General features: G+C 32.9%; 1 protein-coding gene across 1 annotated transcript in view; it reads left to right on the top strand.

The window, feature by feature from the left end:
• HGTX (HGTX homeodomain transcription factor) overlaps positions 1-20,617 on the top strand; it is a 50,536-nt gene extending 29,919 nt beyond the window's left edge. The window contains exon 3 of the mRNA XM_090113536.1: positions 19,768-20,617. Within this exon, the coding sequence (XP_089969662.1) occupies positions 19,768-19,953 (186 nt within the window). The 3' untranslated portion in view covers positions 19,954-20,617. The remainder of the gene's footprint in view (positions 1-19,767) is intronic.
• Positions 20,618-21,204: the final 587 nt, after the last annotated feature.

The following is a 21,204-nucleotide window of genomic DNA, read 5'->3' as shown; positions in this document are numbered from 1 at the left end:
GCATTTTAGGAACTGAGACGGCTCGCGCCCGCGTTGCGTTGGAGCCGGCGCGACATGAACTCCGGTGACCTATGAAGGCGGGCGATTACGACACAGTATAAATAAATCAGTAGTTCGATTTTATTTGCTATCGTAGGAATGTTGTTGATAAATAAATTTACTACTTATCCTATACCATTAAACGAGCAATATTTGCATATTTATATATTTGTTTGTATATATACAGTGTGGAAATTTTCGATGTGCCCTGAAAGGAAAGTACTTGAAATACTAGGGATAGAAAATTTTTCTGAAAGGAAACATTCCTTTTTCAAATTTTATTTTATTATTCAAATCGATAGAAACAATATAAAAGATAATTTATTGTTAATTTCTCGTAAAAATATTTGCTCTTAGAAATAAAAATATCATGGAATCGAACATTTTTATTGTAGAATCACCATCATCTAAACATAAAGAACGCTTCTGGTTTATTGGTCTATTTTATAAATACATTTAAAGTTATAAGTGATAAGTACATTGATTTATTTTCTTCTGAAAATATTGGTAATAATAATTAAAAGTATAACAAATAAAAAGGCAAAATAATAATTGAATATAAGTATGTAATAAGTATGTTAGTGTATTCAACCAACTTAAAAAAGTGTGACTATTTTACAACAATTTGAATAATAATCAATTAATAATTTGTATTATTGTATACAATATCGAAGCTTTTTAAGAAATGTATAAAATACTTTTTTATGAATTATTAATTATTATCATATATGTATATCATAATACTAGCGGTACGCCCCGGCTTCGCCCGTGGTACATAATATTTACGTTTTCTCTACATATGAATCATCCTCGTACTTCAAGGAATATAATAAAAAAAGAATTATCGAAATCGGTTCAGCCGTTCTCGAGTTATGCGCTTACCAACACATTTTGCGATTCATTTTTATACAGGGTGTAATCGTTAAGTGTGCACAGGCGATTTTTCCGTAAGTATTACAGATAACAAAAAACTTTAAACTGATATCGAAAGTACTTAACCTAATGAGTAAAATGGCCGTAATAAATTTTTAAAAATAAATCGAGAAATATCAAAAAAATTATCTTTAAACCCTCTCATACATTAAGTATGAAATATGAATATCCCGTATACATTTTAATATGAAAGATTTTTAGCTTTCTTTTTCTTTTTTGGTATTCTGCTTTAATAACTTCGCAAATTTGAAGTGGCATTTTCCACGCTTTTTCCGGACATTTTCACGCATCAATGTCCGGAAAATGCCTGGAAAATTCCCGGAAAATATCCGGAAAATGCCAGGGTAATGTCCGGAAAATGTCTGGGCAACATCCGAAAAACCCCGGGAAATGCTCGGAAAATCCCCGGAAAATGCCTGGGAAATTCCCGGAAAATGTCAGGAAAATCCCGGAAAATAACCGGAAAATGCCAGGGAAATGTCTGGGAATTGTCTGGAAAATATCCGGAAAATGGGTGTAAATGTCCGGAAAAAGCGTGGAAAATGCCTGGAAAATGCCCGGAAAATGCTCGGAAAATCCCCGGAAAATATCCGGAAAATCCGAAAAATGATGTAAAATTTTCGTCGGCGCCATCTTGGATTTTAGTTTTTACCTCATATTCGCTAATAGCTACCCCAAAAACCATGAAAATGACACCCATCACGAAAAAGGTCAAATTAACGTCGGAACCATCTTGGATTGTTGTTTCATAAAAATAACATTTGTTATACTCATTGAATACAGATCAACCAACATCATAATAGTCTTTCTACTAAAGTACTTCAAAACTTTGCCGCTATTCCTATTCAACAACCCATAAAAATATAATTTTAAATCACTACATAGTATAAAACAAAGTCGCTTTCACTGTCCGTATGTCCCTATGTCCCTTTGTACGCTTAAATCTTTGAAACTACGCAACGGATTTTGATGCGGTTTTTTTTAATAGATAGAGTGATTCAAGAGGAAGGTTTATATGTATAACAACATCCATTAAATAGTGGAGAAGTACTGTTATTTTTGAGGTTTCTAATGTGATGTCGTAAAAAATTACATTTTTTCCGCTTACATTGCAAACGCAGGCACCCTTCGAGTTTTATCAAAATAATGTACTAAGTATTATACACATTAAAAAGGTCTACAAAAAAATCCGCGATGGTATATGTCTATCTCTTATGGATAACCCACAATAACTTTTGTTTGTCCTTTACTTTTTACGACAAATAATAGCTAATTTTCGAAGCGATTTTAACCAATACAGCATTAATCCTTAACCAATTAAATACCTTGATTACATTGTTCATTTAATATAGATCTATATGGCCCTTTACACCGTATGATTTAAGTGAATATTTTCGAAGATATTACAAATTAAAAAATTGCGGGACGTACCGTTTGCGGCGGTACCGGCCGGCTATATATTTTATACCCGTGCGAAGCCGGAGCGGGCCGCTATGTTTTTATATACAACGTTCACAGTTTTTCTGTAGTGTATTTAGTATCAGCATTAAACCCGTGCGAAGCCGGGGCGGGTCGCTAGTTACAAATAATTGTAATATCAAACTTATACATTACAGTTGATTTGAAGAATAAAATGGAAAATTTTATTTTTTTACATTTTTAGTTCTTTCGATTCCCGGTCGAAGAAAATGAATTTTTGAAAATCTTTGAATGCAGTTCTATTTCTTTTTAAAAATAAAGGAAATTTGCTATCTCCAGTATTTCTAGTACTTTCACCCAGGGCCCATCGAAAATTTCCACACTGTATTTACAAACAAATATATTAATATGCAAATATTGCTCGTTTAATAGTATAGAATAAGAAGTTAATTTATATTTACAACAATAATCCTAGGATAACTAATAAAATCAAACTACTGATTTATTTATACCGTCGCCGTGCTCGCCGTTTTACTTGCCGCTCGGTTCTAATACGCGACCGGCGACTACAACGTGGTCGGGAGCAAAACTAGCACAGGTCCTCCCTCGATGACGTCCGGCTGGACTCTGGCGGCACTGACGTGGTGCGCGCGAGTCGCATTTTACGTATTATATTTTATATAGAAAAAAATAAGGGCTAAATTATAAATCTATCCAAAAATTTCCCTGTAAAACCTGATTAGTAAATGAAATGTAAAATTTTCATAAACATAGCGTTCCCCTAATTCTCATAAAACTGATTATGCTTTCAAAATCGATGTTACTTCTGATTTTTTTTTGATCGAGTTAAATGTTTAATATTGTGTTTTTATCCAAAAAAGTCACTAGATCAAACGTTTATCTGTGCTATATATTTTTTTTGGATTTTAAATATGATGATTTCTATCCAAAAACCATGATTTAGAAACATACATTTTGGGTAAGGGCGCCTTAATCCAACATTGCTACAACCTTTTTAAACGATACAATCTTTCATTAACTTTGCTATTTCCTAATTATGTTTTATTGTAGCTTTTACATAATTAATAGCGGTGATTGTTGTGACACTAATTTCGTTTGCTGGTTGAGGAAAACGCGAAATGAAAATTAACTTGTTTTAATTTTTTTGGTAAGGTGTAGGTAATTGTAAATGTTGAGTTTGGTAATTCTGTAGCGTTACACATAAATTAAATGAATTTCTTGTATTTTAATTATGTTCGTAATTACTTGGGCTTGAGTTCATAGTGGGTACCTACTTATGCGACTAAAATGAAAATTCGTCTTCGTTCAAGCTTTTCAATTGTATTGTGATGTAAATATAACGTTTTGTCATATTTTTTTATATCGTTGCTAATCATACCTTACTGCTGTAATAAAAATGAATCTAAAGCGCATGGTAGGTATTGGTAATATTATGCACGCATAATATTTACAAAATAGTATTAAAATTATAACAAAATTTGAAAAAAAAAAAACTCAAAAATCTAGTTTTAATAACCGGCCATCTTAGAAGCTTACATCTACATTAACTAAAGCAAATCAATGACAAGCAGAACAGACTGCCACAAATCTGAGCGTCACGACATGAGCTCTCTCACGTTTTCCAATCGCTTCAAAAACTCATTAGTGTAGCTAATGACATTAATGAAATCGTCGGCCGCTACCGTGCCGCCGCCGCCGCTGTAATAATAGTCATTATGACACGACAATCGACGATCCTTCGAAAGACCACTTACAGCCGAAATCACCTCCACACATAAGCTAAACTCAACCTTAATCTCTACTAAATAAGATTTAAATACAAACGCCTAATGTCAAGACTTACGCCCCGTCTGTCGGAGACGCGTTATTAAGATTTGACGATACAATAACGATCCGCGACGATATAACGCCACAACTTTATTAATTATGCATGTTGAAAATTGAACCTTTTTATTACGTGCTTAGAATTTAAATTGCTAATGTCCATTTTTTATATAGATAATTATCGGCTGTATTTAATTTCTCCACGGCGGCTGTCGCTTTCATTTGTCAAGCGGATAGACGGACCGACAGATTACCGATGTTATGCCTACGAGTGATATATTAAACCTAGATGGTATTAAGATAAAAAGGCATTTTATTCGGCGGCAGTTAATTTCATAGTTTGGAAGCACGGGACAAGCTTAATTGATATTTCAAGTGTATCAACTCACGATATTTTAATTGGAGCTTATCTGTGACATCTACATGACTCAGGCTTCGGAATGTTTGAGCTTTGTCGCAGGTTGCACCATCGGCCTTGGTTCTCTTAGATTATTCATTATATGTTACATATTGTTAGATGTATGGTATTTACCGTTTTGAAATACTGGTTCGTTGAGGATTTGATAAATGTCAAGTGTAATGTTTAATTTGGTTTAAAGATCATCTCATACTGTGTTGCAATTGGAGCTTTTGTATATTATTATCATTGTATTGACGTGACTCTCCATTTATTGTATAGCAATAAAGACTGGCTTTGATTCGCTGTATAACTCCAAAGTTCACTACCCGAATAACTTCCGAATAACGTGTGTATGTGCAGTAGATATTATACGCAAAAAAAATGTATTGAATTTAAAAGTAGGTATTGTGAAATTTTTTATGCTGATTTTTGTGGAGGTGGATTTTAATTCTGAATGGAAATTTTTTATAATATGCTTATTTATTACAACTATCTACTACCTAGTATATTATGTTAATCATGTAATATAACATCCTAGGTAATAATATCTGTGCAGCTTATGCTTAAGTTCATACACAAAAGCAATATTCCACAATACATAATACCCATACATTAAACAACATATAATTAAATTTAATTCCATGTTCAGCAAATTGACGTCCAGTAAAATATAATATGCAGTGGTCAGTTTTATTCAAATAAAAGATTTTCAATTCGCTTGCAATGTGTGGCCCTGTGTGATGTGTCGCACCGCATTGCAAAGAGATATAGAATTATTATTCGTGTTATTTAAACGTTAATGCAAATGTAGCTCGATTTATTTATAGAATTAGCTTTTTTTATTAACTAAAGTTTAAAAAAAATGTAGTAGGGATGCTAAATAAAGTAGAGAGGAAAGCAGCAAATCAAATATCATTTCATCGATTCAGCTGTTCTTGAGTTGTTAGTCTAACTACCTAAATATTAATTACATACGTGTGTCAAGTAGTGAAATTGAACAAGTTTTCAGCATTTCAGTTTATCGTATAAAATAAAACAGCGCAAATACATCCCATATCTTTATCAATTTTGTAGTTTCTATCCTACACTACTGACATAAAATAAGGAACACTTTTATAATATTTTTATCACATAATAAATGACTCAGAGCAGTGTTCTATTTCTCCTAGACATCTAAGTTATGACATAGAACGTAGAGCCTTTGCAATTCATCAAAATCGGAATTAAGGACTAAGATTATTAAGAAGAATATAAAGAACATTAAGAATATACAAAATGATGCGTTTTCATCCTTGACATTTTGTATAATTACTACATATTATAATGCATACCCGATTCATAGCTAATATATAGAGCTAATAAAGCCCATCAATTATCATTCGACAAATCAATATAAACGTCATATACTAAGAATCGCAATGCAACAGGACACAACATCACCTCATCGAAATACAAGCAGATCACATAATATAAACACTATCCAAGCGAAAGCATTAAACTCGAATTACATGTAAAGTTAGGTGTAATCCGTCGGCGCGCAAACGAGCAGCCAATCCTAAACGCATTACGTTATCGATTCGACCGCTACATGTGTCTACGCGACTACATCTTACCCCTCCCCCCTACCCCTACCCGTCCCACCACACCACCCAATAGACAACGCAAAGTCAATATGTGGAAATAATAATAAAGGATCGCGCGGGCCGCATACGTATCGTAGCATTATCGTAGCATCGGTAACGAGTCGAGTATCCCTACTACATTCAGTTATTGCTTACTTGCTACAGGATTTATTATGAGTGCTGTTTTCAGTTTACTCGTTTATGAGGGTTTTAATTGACGTAGCTTTGCGTAGCGGCTACGACGCGCTACGTAACGAACTATGCGTAGCCGATAGATCTGTAATTTTACTACAGCTACGTGTTATAAGCTACGAGTAAGTTTCATGCATTACCATGCAATTATTTAATAGAGAAAATTTAAAGAGCGGAGATTTTATCACATTTAGTAATATAATAGCCTTATTTTGTCGTATTGGATGTTCCTTAATAATTTAAACTACATCGACGTAGCATCAGTTACACAGTCCACCAATCACTACTAGCAAATAATTTGGAAAATCCAAAAGTGCACGCCTCATAATTTTTTTTTTTAAATATTTATTAATTATTATTTTTGTTTATTTAATAACAATTAAACCACATCGAATCAGACCCTGAAAAATGAAAGGGTTCTATTCCTGAGCATACTCAAGCGTAAGAGAAAAAAAAAGACTCGATTAGTAAAGTATTTCGGTCGCTATCGTGTTAACAAGAAAAAGGATCCGCACATACAGACACACGGACGTCCAAGACAGAAATTTTTTAAACTGTTTTTTAACTAGTTTAAATAACAAAAATGACATCAAAAATATCATGAACGTTAAAAATAGTGTTTTTTCTTAATATGTGTGTGTATGTATTATCTTACAAGTGCAATGTATGATACATAAAGACATTTTAAGTTTGAAAAATCAGATGTTTTGCGCGAAGTGACAGTAGTACCCACCTCAACGCTTCGCTTATGAGGCGTGCAATAACAACTGACTTAATATCTATACAAAAATAAATAAGTTATTTAGATAACAACATACCATCGGATGATGGGAAGAACATCACAGTTTATGAAGTCAATGTTAGTTCAATTCAGAAGATTTGTATACGTATAATGAAATCAAGTATTAGCAAAGCACTTACATAAAGATACAGTTGGATTCATCGAAAAAATATAATCACGATAAAAGAATTCATTATTCGCATGGCAGCTAGCGAGCAATATATATTCATGAATCGATTCGGGCGGAATCGAATGGAATCGAGACGGACGCTCGTAATATCGATATGATGGCACATCAAATTTCATGTCGGTGCGATCTCATACTGAGGTTTTATGGACTTTGTTCTAATGTAAGTGTTTTTGCAATTGTTTCAGTCGAATATTAAATTATTGATGGTGGAATTGAATTTGATTATGACGCTACGGGCATTTGTTTACATAGGTTATTATATAGAGTGCTTTAAAGTGTATTATGATTTATGTTGTGAAGTTGAATAAGAAACAATCAAACTACGACCTATATCCTTAAGGTTTTGAATTTCATTGCTCATTCTATAAATTATGTTAAACAGAAGAAACACCAATAATATGAATGCATGTTCCGCATAACATTCTTCCATAATACAATAATAAAAATTCGTAACAACTTATAATATTATGTCGGCAATATTATGAGACGAAATAGCGGATAGAAAAGAGTTCTAAAACTCCTGTAAGCCGCAAGTTGTCCAATAAACTGGTAGATAGCTACGTACAGTGCGAGCCACGGAAACTTACACATTTACCACACTCGAACAATATTACAGGACAATTTCGTGAGAGCGCAGTGTAATATTGTGTCGTGATAGGTTTTGTTGCCTTTTTATAAAAGTGTACACTTCTTTTTGCACTTTTGCTGGGAGGATATTGTTTTTGCGCTCTTTCGTTCTGTCTTTACTTTGTGATATTATATTTTCATAACTGCAATGAAAATTGTAATTAAATGCAGTGTTTGTTATATAACTTAAAGTTTACATTTGCAATTTATAAGACCAACTAGTATTTATTTACAAAATGTTTTATAAAAATAGGTTGTATAGAGGCCAGTTACCGTTTTCGTACACAACCCCATGTTCCAGTAACATGCTCAAGTCAGCTGTCGGTTTACGATCCATTCCTTTGTCCCTACATCATCCTCTGACTTCGCACTTTTGTTACGATCATATTTATTGCGCAGTATTAAGACTATAACACAATAACGACAATTTTATGTTATTATTACAATTACGGTGGCGTCAATAACAAATAACAAACCATTCTAAATTAAGTGTTTAAATAAAAACAATATCTTAATAATCCATTTCGTGTTACACTTGACAATGTTTAAAAAACGGCAACCCCAACCCGCTCCGTCATAAATATCCATTTGACACATCGGCACAGACTAAACATAAACAAATTTACCGAAAAAAACATTGCACATCCATTTATTATCCGTTCTGTCGTGTGTATCTCGTGTCCATTAATAACCTGGACTTATCCGGGCCTAATCTGCCGCTCATTGCCGCTTTCCGCGGCCGATTCTTTTTGGCGCGAAAAAAGTGCCGCCATGTTGGCTCCCTGTCCGCACAGATTTATAACGTTGGCGGATTACGCTTGATAAATAATAAAACAGTGCGCGTATCCGATCGCATCGCGATGTGGCGGTTACATGGGTGCTTTCAATTTGTTCGAGCGAGGGATTGCGTCCCTTGGATATTGATAGCCGATTGTTGGAGTCGGACGCAGATAGCGCGGAAATGTTTGTTGTGATGTGGTCGCAGTTGCTTTCTATTGCAATGCTATTTTTTATTAATCTTTGGTCGGTCGATTTTTTATGAATTATGGTGATGTAGAATTGAGAAGGGATTTGTTCAATAATATTTATTTAAATGAAAATTAAAGGATTAGCTATAGAATATAGTTTAGTGATTTCTGAAAGGCCTAAAAAAGGAATTACCTAATCGACTTACTAATGTGACTTCAATTGGAAAGAGCACATTATTTGCGAAACATTTATATTATACCTACAGTAGGTACCTACAAACTAGAACAACTTAATAACCTTGTTGAATAGGTTCTACATAGTAATATCAGAGCCGCTTACAACACGTGCCAGCTGCCGCAATTGCTACAATTAAAATTAATACTTACTAACGATGGACCTACAAATTCGATAATCATCTGCTTTTTCATGTCACATCATACATTGGAGTATGATGTGAATTATAGTCAATTTTAACATTCTTCAGAAGTAAAATTACTAAATGGAATTAAATCCCACGATCGTCCTAGAGTCTAAAATGAATGTCTATACATATTTGGATCACAACACTTTATAACACGATAAAGAATTTATTGTATTTCTTCATGAGACTACTCTTGTGTCATTATAGGTTTATACAATAATAGCTTAACTAGCGAACCCGCGGCTTCACCCGCTTTGTCTAATACCTAATAAATTATATACTAAAACCTTCTTGAATCACTCTATCTATTAAAAAACCGCATCAAAATCCGTTGCGTAGTTTTAAAGATTTTCATACATAGAGCCATAGATAGGGACAGAGAAAGCTTTGTTTTATACTATGTAGTGACAAGCAGCCGCCCCGAATTAGCCAAAACATAATGTTTTAAAGCATTGTAAAGTCATTTAACAGTAAAGCCCTCGCCACACGCACCCCACGCGGCGATAAGACAAACGAATGTGCATTTACAGCGAACGCCGCTCGAACGAGTAATACCTTAATTTAAATTTAAATGACAGTTAAGCCAGCGATTGTATCGACAGCGTAGCTCTAATGTTCTTTTGAGAATGTATTTATAAATTTTAATCATATTTACTGTTATGGTTTGCGGTGTGTGGGATGGGTTTTATATTTTTGAGTTCGCGATGCGTTGTGTTTCGTAAAATTGTCAAGTGTGAAGATGCTTTAGGAAGGTGTAATGTTTATATTTATATGTAGGTATGTATTTAATGGTCAGGTGTTAGATTTTTTTCTACTTTTTTTACAATAACCTTGATTATTTGCAATAAATACTAAAAGTTCGACATCTAACTCTAATAGGATAGACTATAAAATATTCAAATGAATTACACAACACAAAATATAATATTTAGCCTTTTCCCTAAATAACTAATATAAAATCACACATCTCACCTATCTGCAAAAATATCTAATCTATTCATTCACCTAAAACTTTTGAGTTGCCATTTCAAAATACAAAAATTGACAACATACCACAGACTAAACCAAAGAACAGAAAACATGAGCAATACAAGTTAATCACTTGATGACTGATAAGGGATTTAAAGCCGATACACAAGATTAGAGCCGTTTTGTAATTTTAAATGGCGTGTGACGGTGTGTACCACGCCTTCGATACGGTCTTATCTGCTAGGGGGTACAAATGACTGCGGTTTAGTGTTGTTCGCACTTTTTTTTTTGAAATATTAGCAGTAGGAATGAAAATGAAAAGGAAAATCTAATCAGTGGAACTTAAAATAAACACAAAAGCTTATTTTTTTGTGTATTTTTCTGTTACTAAGTTGATTTGTTTATTTTTTGTCTCAATTTTTTTGCAACAGCAATTCTGTTAGTTTGACAGTTAACAATTAATACAAAAGTACAAAAAAAATTGCTGTGCCTATGAAAAAAACCTGAAAAAAGTTAATTAAACAATCAGATTACAGATAAATCAGCGGCACGAGAATTAATAAAAACTTGACTATCAAAAATCTCGGCTCCATTAAGTTAAGAGAAAAAATGTCGCCAAAAAACAAAGCAGAGATTAAATTTTAGAGGTACAAAATTAATTAATAAGGGTGAGGTGACGTTCAAAAAAAATTAAATGTCAAAATTACAACAAGATTCCCTTTAATTATGTCCGTGGGGGTGGAGGGGCGAGGGGGAGGCGGTAATTACATTTTCTTAATTTGCAAAGTTCCATGTTGCCAGCTTTGTCCGGTTTGTTCAAACCGACTTATAATTGTTAACGTTTTTATGTAATTTCGTTACAAGCCTATATTGCGAAATTGATTTTGAATATTTTAGCTTATACATAGTTGTTTGTATATTTATGTAACTAATAGATACTTTTATGTCTAATTTGACCGGGCTATTACATTAAGGGCAACTGAGAGTTGATCTCTATTTTATTATTAAGTGAATACTTCCAATGATAAATCATAATTCTATATTTTAGCTAGTTGCTTTTTATTTGTCAGGAATTTTATTGAAATAATATGTTCATAAGCTTGATTCAAACATGAACAAGTAAAATATAACCTTAAATATTTCTAGAATAAAAATAAATCAAAGTGAAATAGGTAATACAACTTACTAGCTCAAGACTAGCTCTATCAAAACATTATTATTGTGCAGACCAACACACATTGATTCATTTGATATTTACCAAATGAAAAACCAACAAACACTCAGATATTTAGACACTTTTCTTCACTCCTGTCCCCGAATTATTTAAAAAATTCAGTCAAGACATTAACATTTTTACGTCTGAGAGGGTTGTTGTCCGGAGGGATAATTAAGTTTATCTTTTTAATATCTTCTTCCTTTAGAAATTTGCAAATGAGTTTTTTTAATAACGGCAAATTTGTAGCCTCCACTCTAATCCTTTTATGATTTATCGTTGTTAAATTTGAATGGACGTTTTTTCAAGCTCCCTTTTAATCAATTAACCTAACTTCATTTGCGCAAAAAAATGCGATTTGTTTTAATGTAATTAAATCAAGCTTGATTTTTGTGCTTTTTTGTGTAGGTTTTTAGGAAGAATCTTATTGAATTAATGATGATGCACGACCTCTATATTCATAAAATAATGTAATACATATGTGCCTTTTCGTACATATGTGCCTTCGTGTTGGTTTCTTTTTTTTTTTAATTATTGTATCTTGTTATTCTCTGTCTGGTATATATGTACAATAAAGTATAAATAAATAAATAAATAATAAACGTTATAACAATACAATGTTTTTATTTGAGGAAAAGTTGGAATAAAATCGACGAAAAGAAATAGTTTTTTCCAAGAACGAGATGGTGTAGCCGCAAAATAATAAAACTCTGTAAGAGGCCGATAAATAATATGCGAATTGACATTTAATGAAGATGAAGAAACCAGACAAATCGTTACTAATAATTCTTGAAAACTTCCAATATAAAAGAGGCAATTATCCAATATCCACCATTAATTATAACGAATATTAACAGACATACATCATTGAATACTACAGTTGCAATCGATAAATGATTAGGGACAATCTCTGAAGCTTTGACCTCCATTTGGATACAAGCCGGATTATTGTTACTACGTTTTAAGTAGTAAATAATTACAGCAACGTAATAATTTAAAATCTTTCATTGGCAGTATATTAATTTCTATGAGAATCAGCTATATTCTTAAATCTGCTTCTTCTCGGTGATTATATAGAGTTTGTTTTGTTTGTATACCTACCTATTGGAATTTTGGAGAATTGCACCTAAATATAGGTAACCTTTTGGGAATTGGTATTCTCTACAGACTTTAGTTTTTTTACAACAAATTGACCCTAACACAAAAATATAGATTAGCATTTTTAGGAGATACAATAATTATTAAGCAAGAAGATAATTTTCTCCAATTGCCCGGCAAACAATATTAACTAACGTAACTAAGAGAAATAATATCTTGACCATTTTTTAAATTGGAAGAATCATACAATCACAATAACAGTTTATACCAACCCCTTCAATTTTCCGAACTGCAATCGAAATAAAAACTGCCATTCATCAATAAAACATTGAAACAGTAACGTTAAATAATATGTTATCAGAGCAGTTTTGAAGAATTTGTGGCTGCAGGTAAATTGGAATTGTGTTTTTGATCGATGGCCCTTGCTAATGGACGAAAATAAAAACGAGTGCATTCGCTAGGCCCGCCGTGATGGATGGGCTGTGTGTTTGTCTCTGAACTACGTTTCAGTAACTGCAGTGCGGAATGACTGTAAAACTGAATTGTTTGTGGATAGTGATAACTTATTTTCTTATAGTGGATTATCAAATGATTTTATTTTAAGTAGTCTGTGGAATTCAATGATCGGTATTCGGTGAATCATCGGATAGATGACTGGCGTGGCATTCGTTAAAAATCTTGTGCTATTGTTCTATTATCGATAAATATTAATAATTAATAAACCAATAATTACTTCTAGAAAAATTTGAACGTCGAATTATCAAATAATATTGTCTCGTTTAACCTAACAAAAGAAAATTAATTTATAGGTAATTAATGCCTGGAAATAATTTTGATATTTTCTTCATCACCATTGTATCTTCAATACTTATTATTTTTACCACTTTTTATCTTTTCACTACTAATTAACTTTTATAAAATCTGTTCTTTCTTATATTATACCTAATATTTCTCTACTGTCAAATCATTTCCAAGATTTTCTCAAAAGAAGAGACAAGTAAAAAATAGCTTGGAATCAACCTATTATATCTTTATCAAATTCTACAACATCTATAAATACTTTATTTACTAATATTCTAAAACACTTTCCCAACATAGTTTTATTCCAAGTTCGTTGATATCTCGTAAGCCAGCATCATTAGCCGCTACATTTGTCACTCTTATCAGTAACCCTTCTGCTCTATGTTAATAGACGGCGTTTGTAGTATTCTGTGCGTTTTACCAAATGATTGATGTTCGGAGATCATTTATACTGTGGCTTGGTTTGCATTTATTTTGCGTTATTTACAGAGAATGTGAAGATTTTTGTATGAACAAGTGACTGGGCTGGTTTGAGAATATATTTTACATTCTCAAGTAAAATTATAATGCTTTAAATGTTGTTTTCAAAATAATTTCTAGTTGATATTCATCACCGTACTCTAAGGTCGTATAGTACCTACATTGATTGATAACTCTGCGGTCAGGCTTATAATTGGAGTCAATTTAAAATACAAAGAGATATATGTTATATTATGAAACCTATTTTTATTCACATCATAATTTCGAAAGATGAAAGTGACCAATTAATTAAATTAAATTATTATTATCAGAGCACAAAATACGTAACTACAACACTTTTGTTAGCTGATACGTCATTATTTTTTATCAACAATCTGACTTTCCAACGCTAATCCCTATACTGAGCATCATCAACCATCTTAACCCGTTCGTTGTATCATTGAAATTAATTACCTTCAAACCAAGATGGAAGATCCGTTTTTATTCGCTCAGAGCGAGAGCCATTACAAGCTACAGCTATCAAAATAATAGATAGTCACATAATTATTCTTAGAATGCGATAGTCATTATTTTCATAGCGGGGAAAGAGACGGACATATTTCTCGCGGTTCCTCGAAGCACTTAGGTAATTGAATAGGGGTAAGGCGAATAAAGGAACGGTGGAAAATAATAATATAAATAATAATGGAGGGATGTACTCGAAGTTTGCTCGTAAATATCGCAGTATGGTAAGTTTTGGTGATGTTTGTACTGTGCAACGAACAATGCTTTTATTCTATGGTAATATGTAAATAACGAATAGGTATGGGACTTTTTATAAAAGCCCATATTATATTATTATCAATTACAGCCCTTTTAAAATATTTAATAATAAATATTCCTGATCTTTCCACAAAGAGCTGTCTTTCAGCTTCCGAATGATTGATAGAAATGATAATGACGAATTGACCTTGATATTTATGTGGGAATACCAACATTGACCACATCCTATATAGCTCACGCTAAGTTTATAATTATTATATTGCTTTTTATTGTTATTTTTTTGTTATTTTCTGGCTCTACACTGAGCTCTACTTGCTCATTATCCTAAAACTGGCAATGCAATGCAAATTTCTATAGTTCCAGGTGTAGAATAGTTTTATTCAAATTAAAGTACGAGAAAAGAGAGGAAGAAAATATTTCTTGTCGGTAGCGACACTCCGATTTCGTGTCATTTAGAAAAAAATAAGGTGCCCACCTCCATTCCAGATACTTTTTTAAGTCTTTAAATTATTTTCCATTTTCTCGTGAAAAATTTAATAAACCAAATGATTAAAATCCGTACAGCCGTTGATTGATTAATATATAAGCAGTGGACACACAACTTTCTTATCTACCTAGGCTATACAAAAAACTGTGTATTTAATTACTGATAAACATTTAATAAAAAATATACCTACAAAAGTCATAATACAGATTTCAGACACGAAATAACAATCCTGTAATAACTTCCCAAACCAAGAATGAGACAGGCATAATACATATTTTTCGCGCTTCGGCACAGCAAATAAAAGGGAATAGGGCTATAATAATCTGCCATATTACTTACAAGTTACGATGCCTTGTTTTGTTGTCTATGCTTTTTATAGCTCTGCTTTGACAGAAGTATTTTGGTATATAATAATGTATGTTTATTTCAAAGAAATATCATCGCATGATGTAAAAAGTTCAAATGTAGAGTCATATTTTTTTCTTTATTTGAAGCATTAACACTTTTATATAGGTACTTTCATATACAGGGTGTACCAAAAAGTAGTGATGAACGGAAGCTGAGAGGTAGAGGACCTAGAGGGCTATCCGAATCACCCCCATGTATGTTATGCGATTTTTCGTATTTTCGGAGTTATGACGATTTTTTCAATTTTTCACCTATCGCCGAGTACGATGATATTTTCACTCATGCTGACGTCAATGATTGCGGAAGATGCTTGATTTTTTTTGTGTGCTAAGCTGAAAGATAGGCCAATTCAGTATGGTAACATTTACTATCGTTAGATCTTTGAATGGAATAAAAAAAAGAATGAAATGGCAAGAAAGATAAAATTACCCAGTATGTTCACCACTTCAAGGGCCCGTAAAAAAATAAAATCACATAAAAAAAATTTTCCGTTTGACTTTTAAAAACTTGCTCTATCTATCAGATAGCTACCCTGAAAATTTCATTTTATTATTCAGAAGGCTTCAATCGAAAAATTTAAATCTAAATGTGGTAAGTGCAAAAATTGAATTAACATGATGATCATTAAAACCAATAAATAGGTGTTTAATTACCAGAAATTTTTAAAATAACCCCGCTGTTGCTCAATGCAAGTGCGACATCACCGTAAAAAGTTGTCTTTTAAATGTCTGAATGCCCTTTTATCATTTTTAATGGTTTCTTCTGTTACTATGAATTTCCGGGTTATTTCGTCTAAATTGTGGCATTCTCTCAAGTAGCCGAAGTCTTTTTAATATTCCCATTGAAACAAATCAATGGGGTTTAGGTCGAGGGACCGTGGAGGCCAGGCTTTAAGGCAGGCTTCACCGGCGCATGCGCAGGCTGCAACGACCAATCCATCTTTCAGGGTATCTTGGCCCTTTAGCCTGGCCTGCACGGTCCCCGGACATAAACCCTATTGATTATTTTCCGTGGGGATACTACAAAGACGAGAGACTGCCACAATTTGGACGAAATAACCCGGAAATTCATAGTAGCAGAAGAAACCATTAAAAATGATAAAAGGGCATTCAGACATTTAAAAGACTACTTTTTACGGTGATGTCGCACTTGCATTGAGCAACAGCGGGGTTATTTTAAAAATTTCTGGTAATTAAACACCTATTTATTGGTTTTAATGATCATCATGTTAATTCAATTTTTGCACTTACCACATTTAGATTCAAATTTTTCGATTGAAGCCTTCTGAATAATAAAATGAAATTTTCAGGGTAGCTATCTGATAGATAGAGCAAGTTTTTAAAAGTCAAACGGAAAATTTTTTTTATGTGATTTTATTTTTTTACGGGCCCTTGAAGTGGTGAACATACTGGGTAATTTTATCTTTCTTGCCATTTCATTCTTTTTTTTATTCCATTCAAAGATCTAACGATAGTAAATGTTACCATATTGAATTGGCCTATCTTTCAGCTTAGCACACAAAAAAAATCAAGCATCTTCCGCAATCATTGACGTCAGCATGAGTGAAAATATCATCGTACTCGGCGATAGGTGAAAAATTGAAAAAATCGTCATAACTCCGAAAATACGAAAAATCGCATTACATACATGGGGGTGATTCGGATAGCCCTCTAGGTCCTCTACCTCTCAGCTTCCGTTCATCACTACTTTTTGGTACACCCTGTATTTCATAGTTTAAAATACATGCATTATGATAATTATTACAAAGATTAGGCTAAATACAGATTTGTAATTGCGTTGTTATAGAGATTCACAAAAACATTATAATTAACACAAAAATAATCTATAAAATTATTCATATTTGCGATAAATATTCTATGGACGAAGAAATCATTAGTTTTACCATCACACGGGTTTAATGCACCCAACAAAGCAATAAACGTTGCAGATATGAACCAATAAACCTCAAGTGTTAACAACACGAGCAAGGTATTCCCTTCGTTACATATCAATAAACATATCGCATAAAATTTGCCAATTAGCCGTCAATCCGAAACAGTAAACGTACCAAGTAGTAAAGCTTGTATTTATGACGTCACAACCAGTGTTGGGTCTAATTAATAAGCGCCAAGTCGCCATTAAAATATCGTTACAAATGCTCTTACAACACTAATCCTTGCTCAGGGTGTGGTCTAAATGCAAGCGGTAAGCGGTTTAAAGTAATCGGCGGCGTATTGAGAATTAAATGATTCAGATTTCAGTTTAGACTATTACATATTTTAAAATAAATATTTTCATCAAACATTTTGTCACTTTTGTACAATCTGATATGGTAAAAAAGATAGTTGAAAACCTAAATAGTAAATCTTAAGAAGTAGTAAGTATTTTATTCAAAAACTACTATAAAAGTGGGCAATTTCTCAATACAAGACAAAGTTTTATGACGTTACAATTGTCTTACTGTTCAACAGTGCTTTTAGATGTTAATAAACATCTAAACGAAGTCTACTGTTAATTTTAATAATTATTGTTAATATTATTTTTATCAATCGCTCATCACCAAGACCATACCAGAAAAATTAATAAAGCGATATTCGTCGATCGTTAAACATCTGTGTATTGCCTCAAACGGCGGCAGCGACCTCTACCGATAACTTGCTACCGACTAATTACCACCAAGTTATGTTATATTTTGATCAGTCTTCATTTGGTACTTTGATTCATTCTTATGAAGATTTAGAATGTTAAGAAATTGGGCTTATGAATTTTTAAATTGAATTAAGTTATAACTGTTATACATGTTATTCGTGTAACAATAAAAGTTAATTGTATACTGTCGGAAGAGCGAGATGTTCTAACCATGTTCTAACACAAGCATTTAAATGCTTAAAAGAATGTCTCAATGACTGATAAAATTGTAAACATATTTGTTACAGAATAAATGTTTTTGATTTTGATTTTGAACTGTTAGTAATTTGTTTAAAGTTTCCAAAAGGAGAGATATTAATTTTTTGGAGAGCCTTGCTTCATAGTTCATTTTGCCTAGTATCGAATGTAAATAGTTCTTTTTGAAAACTGAAAATGTCTTTAAAAATACAGAAATCGATCGTAATGTTAGAAGAAATAAATAGAGATCTTTCTAGAAAAGACTTTCCACGCAAAAATGCCAAATAGATATCTCTTTATAGAGATAAAAACGATGTTAGGTCGAAAAACGAAAGCGATTCCCTTATAATAGCTCCGACATCTGCCCGAACACTCAACATCGACAAACTCCAGGCTCTAATCATGAAAATGTATTTATGACCTAATTAAAGGCCTGTCTACCGTCCGCCGTTGGAGCGAAGAAGACAGCGTCATACGATCCCAATGCGCTAAAAAGGGACGGAACACCAGTGATTAATGAGTGTTATATGGCTGGTTAAGTACCGTGTAATTTGCAAAACGACCCTTAATTACCGTGCTACTATCTCCGTCCCTATCGCTCGTCTGGAGACTTAAGCGGGGTAAAGAGCGCAGAACTAGGGAATCGTTGCGACTTAAAAGGTGGTATTTAATGAGGTATTATGATGTCGGTCGAGGAGATTAGGTCCACACGGCGGAATGTTGACCCGCTCTTTATATTTGGCTTGCTTCAGAACAAATAGCTTAGTGGTGCTTGCAGGTGGAATGGCTTCGTTGTTTGACTTGGTGCCATTTCAGCTGTTAACGGGTTGAGAAATTTCGGCTCTTTGTTTAGGCATTCTTTGGAAACAGAGTAATTAAGCGGGAGAACAAATAACTAACGCTAAAATATACCTAGGAACTACGTGTGTTGTTTGCTTTATTGGGTTGAATTGTATTGTCCTATCTATTTTTTTTTAGCAATATCCGATCGATTCAATCCTTAATTCAATCAGATGCCGTTGACTTAATTATACAAACCGTCATCCCTACTAATATAAATCATATTTAAATAATCTTCCGATACATAATAAACCGTTAATAAGGACATCTTTTGTTAATTTTAGAACAACTTAATCTTTAACAAAACTATGACGATTATTTGTGAGCAATTATCAAACCATGTGACACTTTTAATGTCAAAACTAACCCCACCTCTCCATTCCAGGTCTGGTTCCAGAACAGAAGAACAAAATGGCGGAAAAAGCACGCCGCCGAAATGGCGACCGCGAAACGCAAACAAGAGGAGCTCGGAGACGAGTGCGATGAGCAGGAATCCCATGACGCAGACCCTTGCAGTGATGACGATGATGCCAAGCGACCACGGCTAGACCTACACTACCATCGTCAGTGATCACAGCCCGGTGCGGACTCCAGCCGCGCCTGCGACCCCATGAACACTGCGAGTGCCAAATATTGTGAATACGAGTACTATACGCATCACGAAGCGCCCTGCGATCTCTCCACTTGGTCTAGAGAGGATAAGAGTGGCGTGGATAGTGACGTGCAGGACGATCAGCCGATTAACTTCGCGTATTATCACTTTTAACTGACGGTCTATACATGTAATGATGTTGTTTTTCAATTTATGGTTGTCTTCAATGTTGTTTAAAAAGTTATGATGAACTACTGCTAGTTTAGTGAAGATGAAATTTATAAACATGGCCATGGGTGTGCCAAGTTTGAAAAAACTTTACCTGAACGGTCAGAAAACTGTTTTAATTACACGATATGATAAAAACAGTTGGTGTTTCATATGTTAATCAATTGATCTCTACAATGAAAACTGTGCTCTACAATTCAGTTCTAGGCATAAATTACTAACTTTATCAAGAGATTAAGGCCAACTGTCACTTGCTTTTCGAAACTTTTTTAACTTGACTCGAATATGGTACTTTAATTATAACAGTATTTTGTTTCAGTAATTAATAATACATATATGAGCTAGTACATCAACAAAGCTTTTATTTCTTTGTCAATAACTTATGTAAATAATAACCGTCAGTGTGATAAATAAATAACGCTTAGTATTATAATAATAATTGCAATTACATGTAAATAGTTATTTTAGAAACGTGATATGTGTAAGTAATTTATTATTAACGTAGTTTATTTATAAGATATTGTACATTCTGTAAGTGTCGGTGCCAAGTTTATAATATTCTGTTAATGTGTTTTTAAATATCCATACCTATATGATGAAAATGCTTGTTCCTAATTAGTTCATGATAAATTTTTGTTATTTTATGATTAACAAGTTTTATGATTATTTTTTAATATACCTATGAACGTACGTACCTAATTATTAGTAAAACAGAATCAGTAATCGGTAAAAATATAGTATTATGGTATAATTTCAGTTGAAAGTTGTTACAATACAAACAGTATTACTGAATTGAATATCATTCCTTAAATAAAACAAATATTCAATGAATTGGAAATTGCATTTTTTTAATAACTACATTCGTAATTATACCAAAGCTCTGTGATCATGTCTATTACTTACTTAGATTCAACTTAATGAAAAATACTTCCCAAAAAAATATCTAGTTTTTATATAATTGGCCAGTAATAATTAGCAAATGAATTGCAAAAGATTACTTAC

Source organism: Colias eurytheme, chromosome 20, assembly GCF_061535395.1.
Source record: "Colias eurytheme isolate Ceu_HAF_F1 chromosome 20, ilColEury1 Martin Lab GWU primary, whole genome shotgun sequence".
NCBI classification, from domain to species: domain Eukaryota; kingdom Metazoa; phylum Arthropoda; class Insecta; order Lepidoptera; family Pieridae; genus Colias; species Colias eurytheme.
The sequence above is the reverse complement of the archived record's forward strand: the minus strand, read 5'-3'. Positions and strand labels throughout refer to the sequence as shown.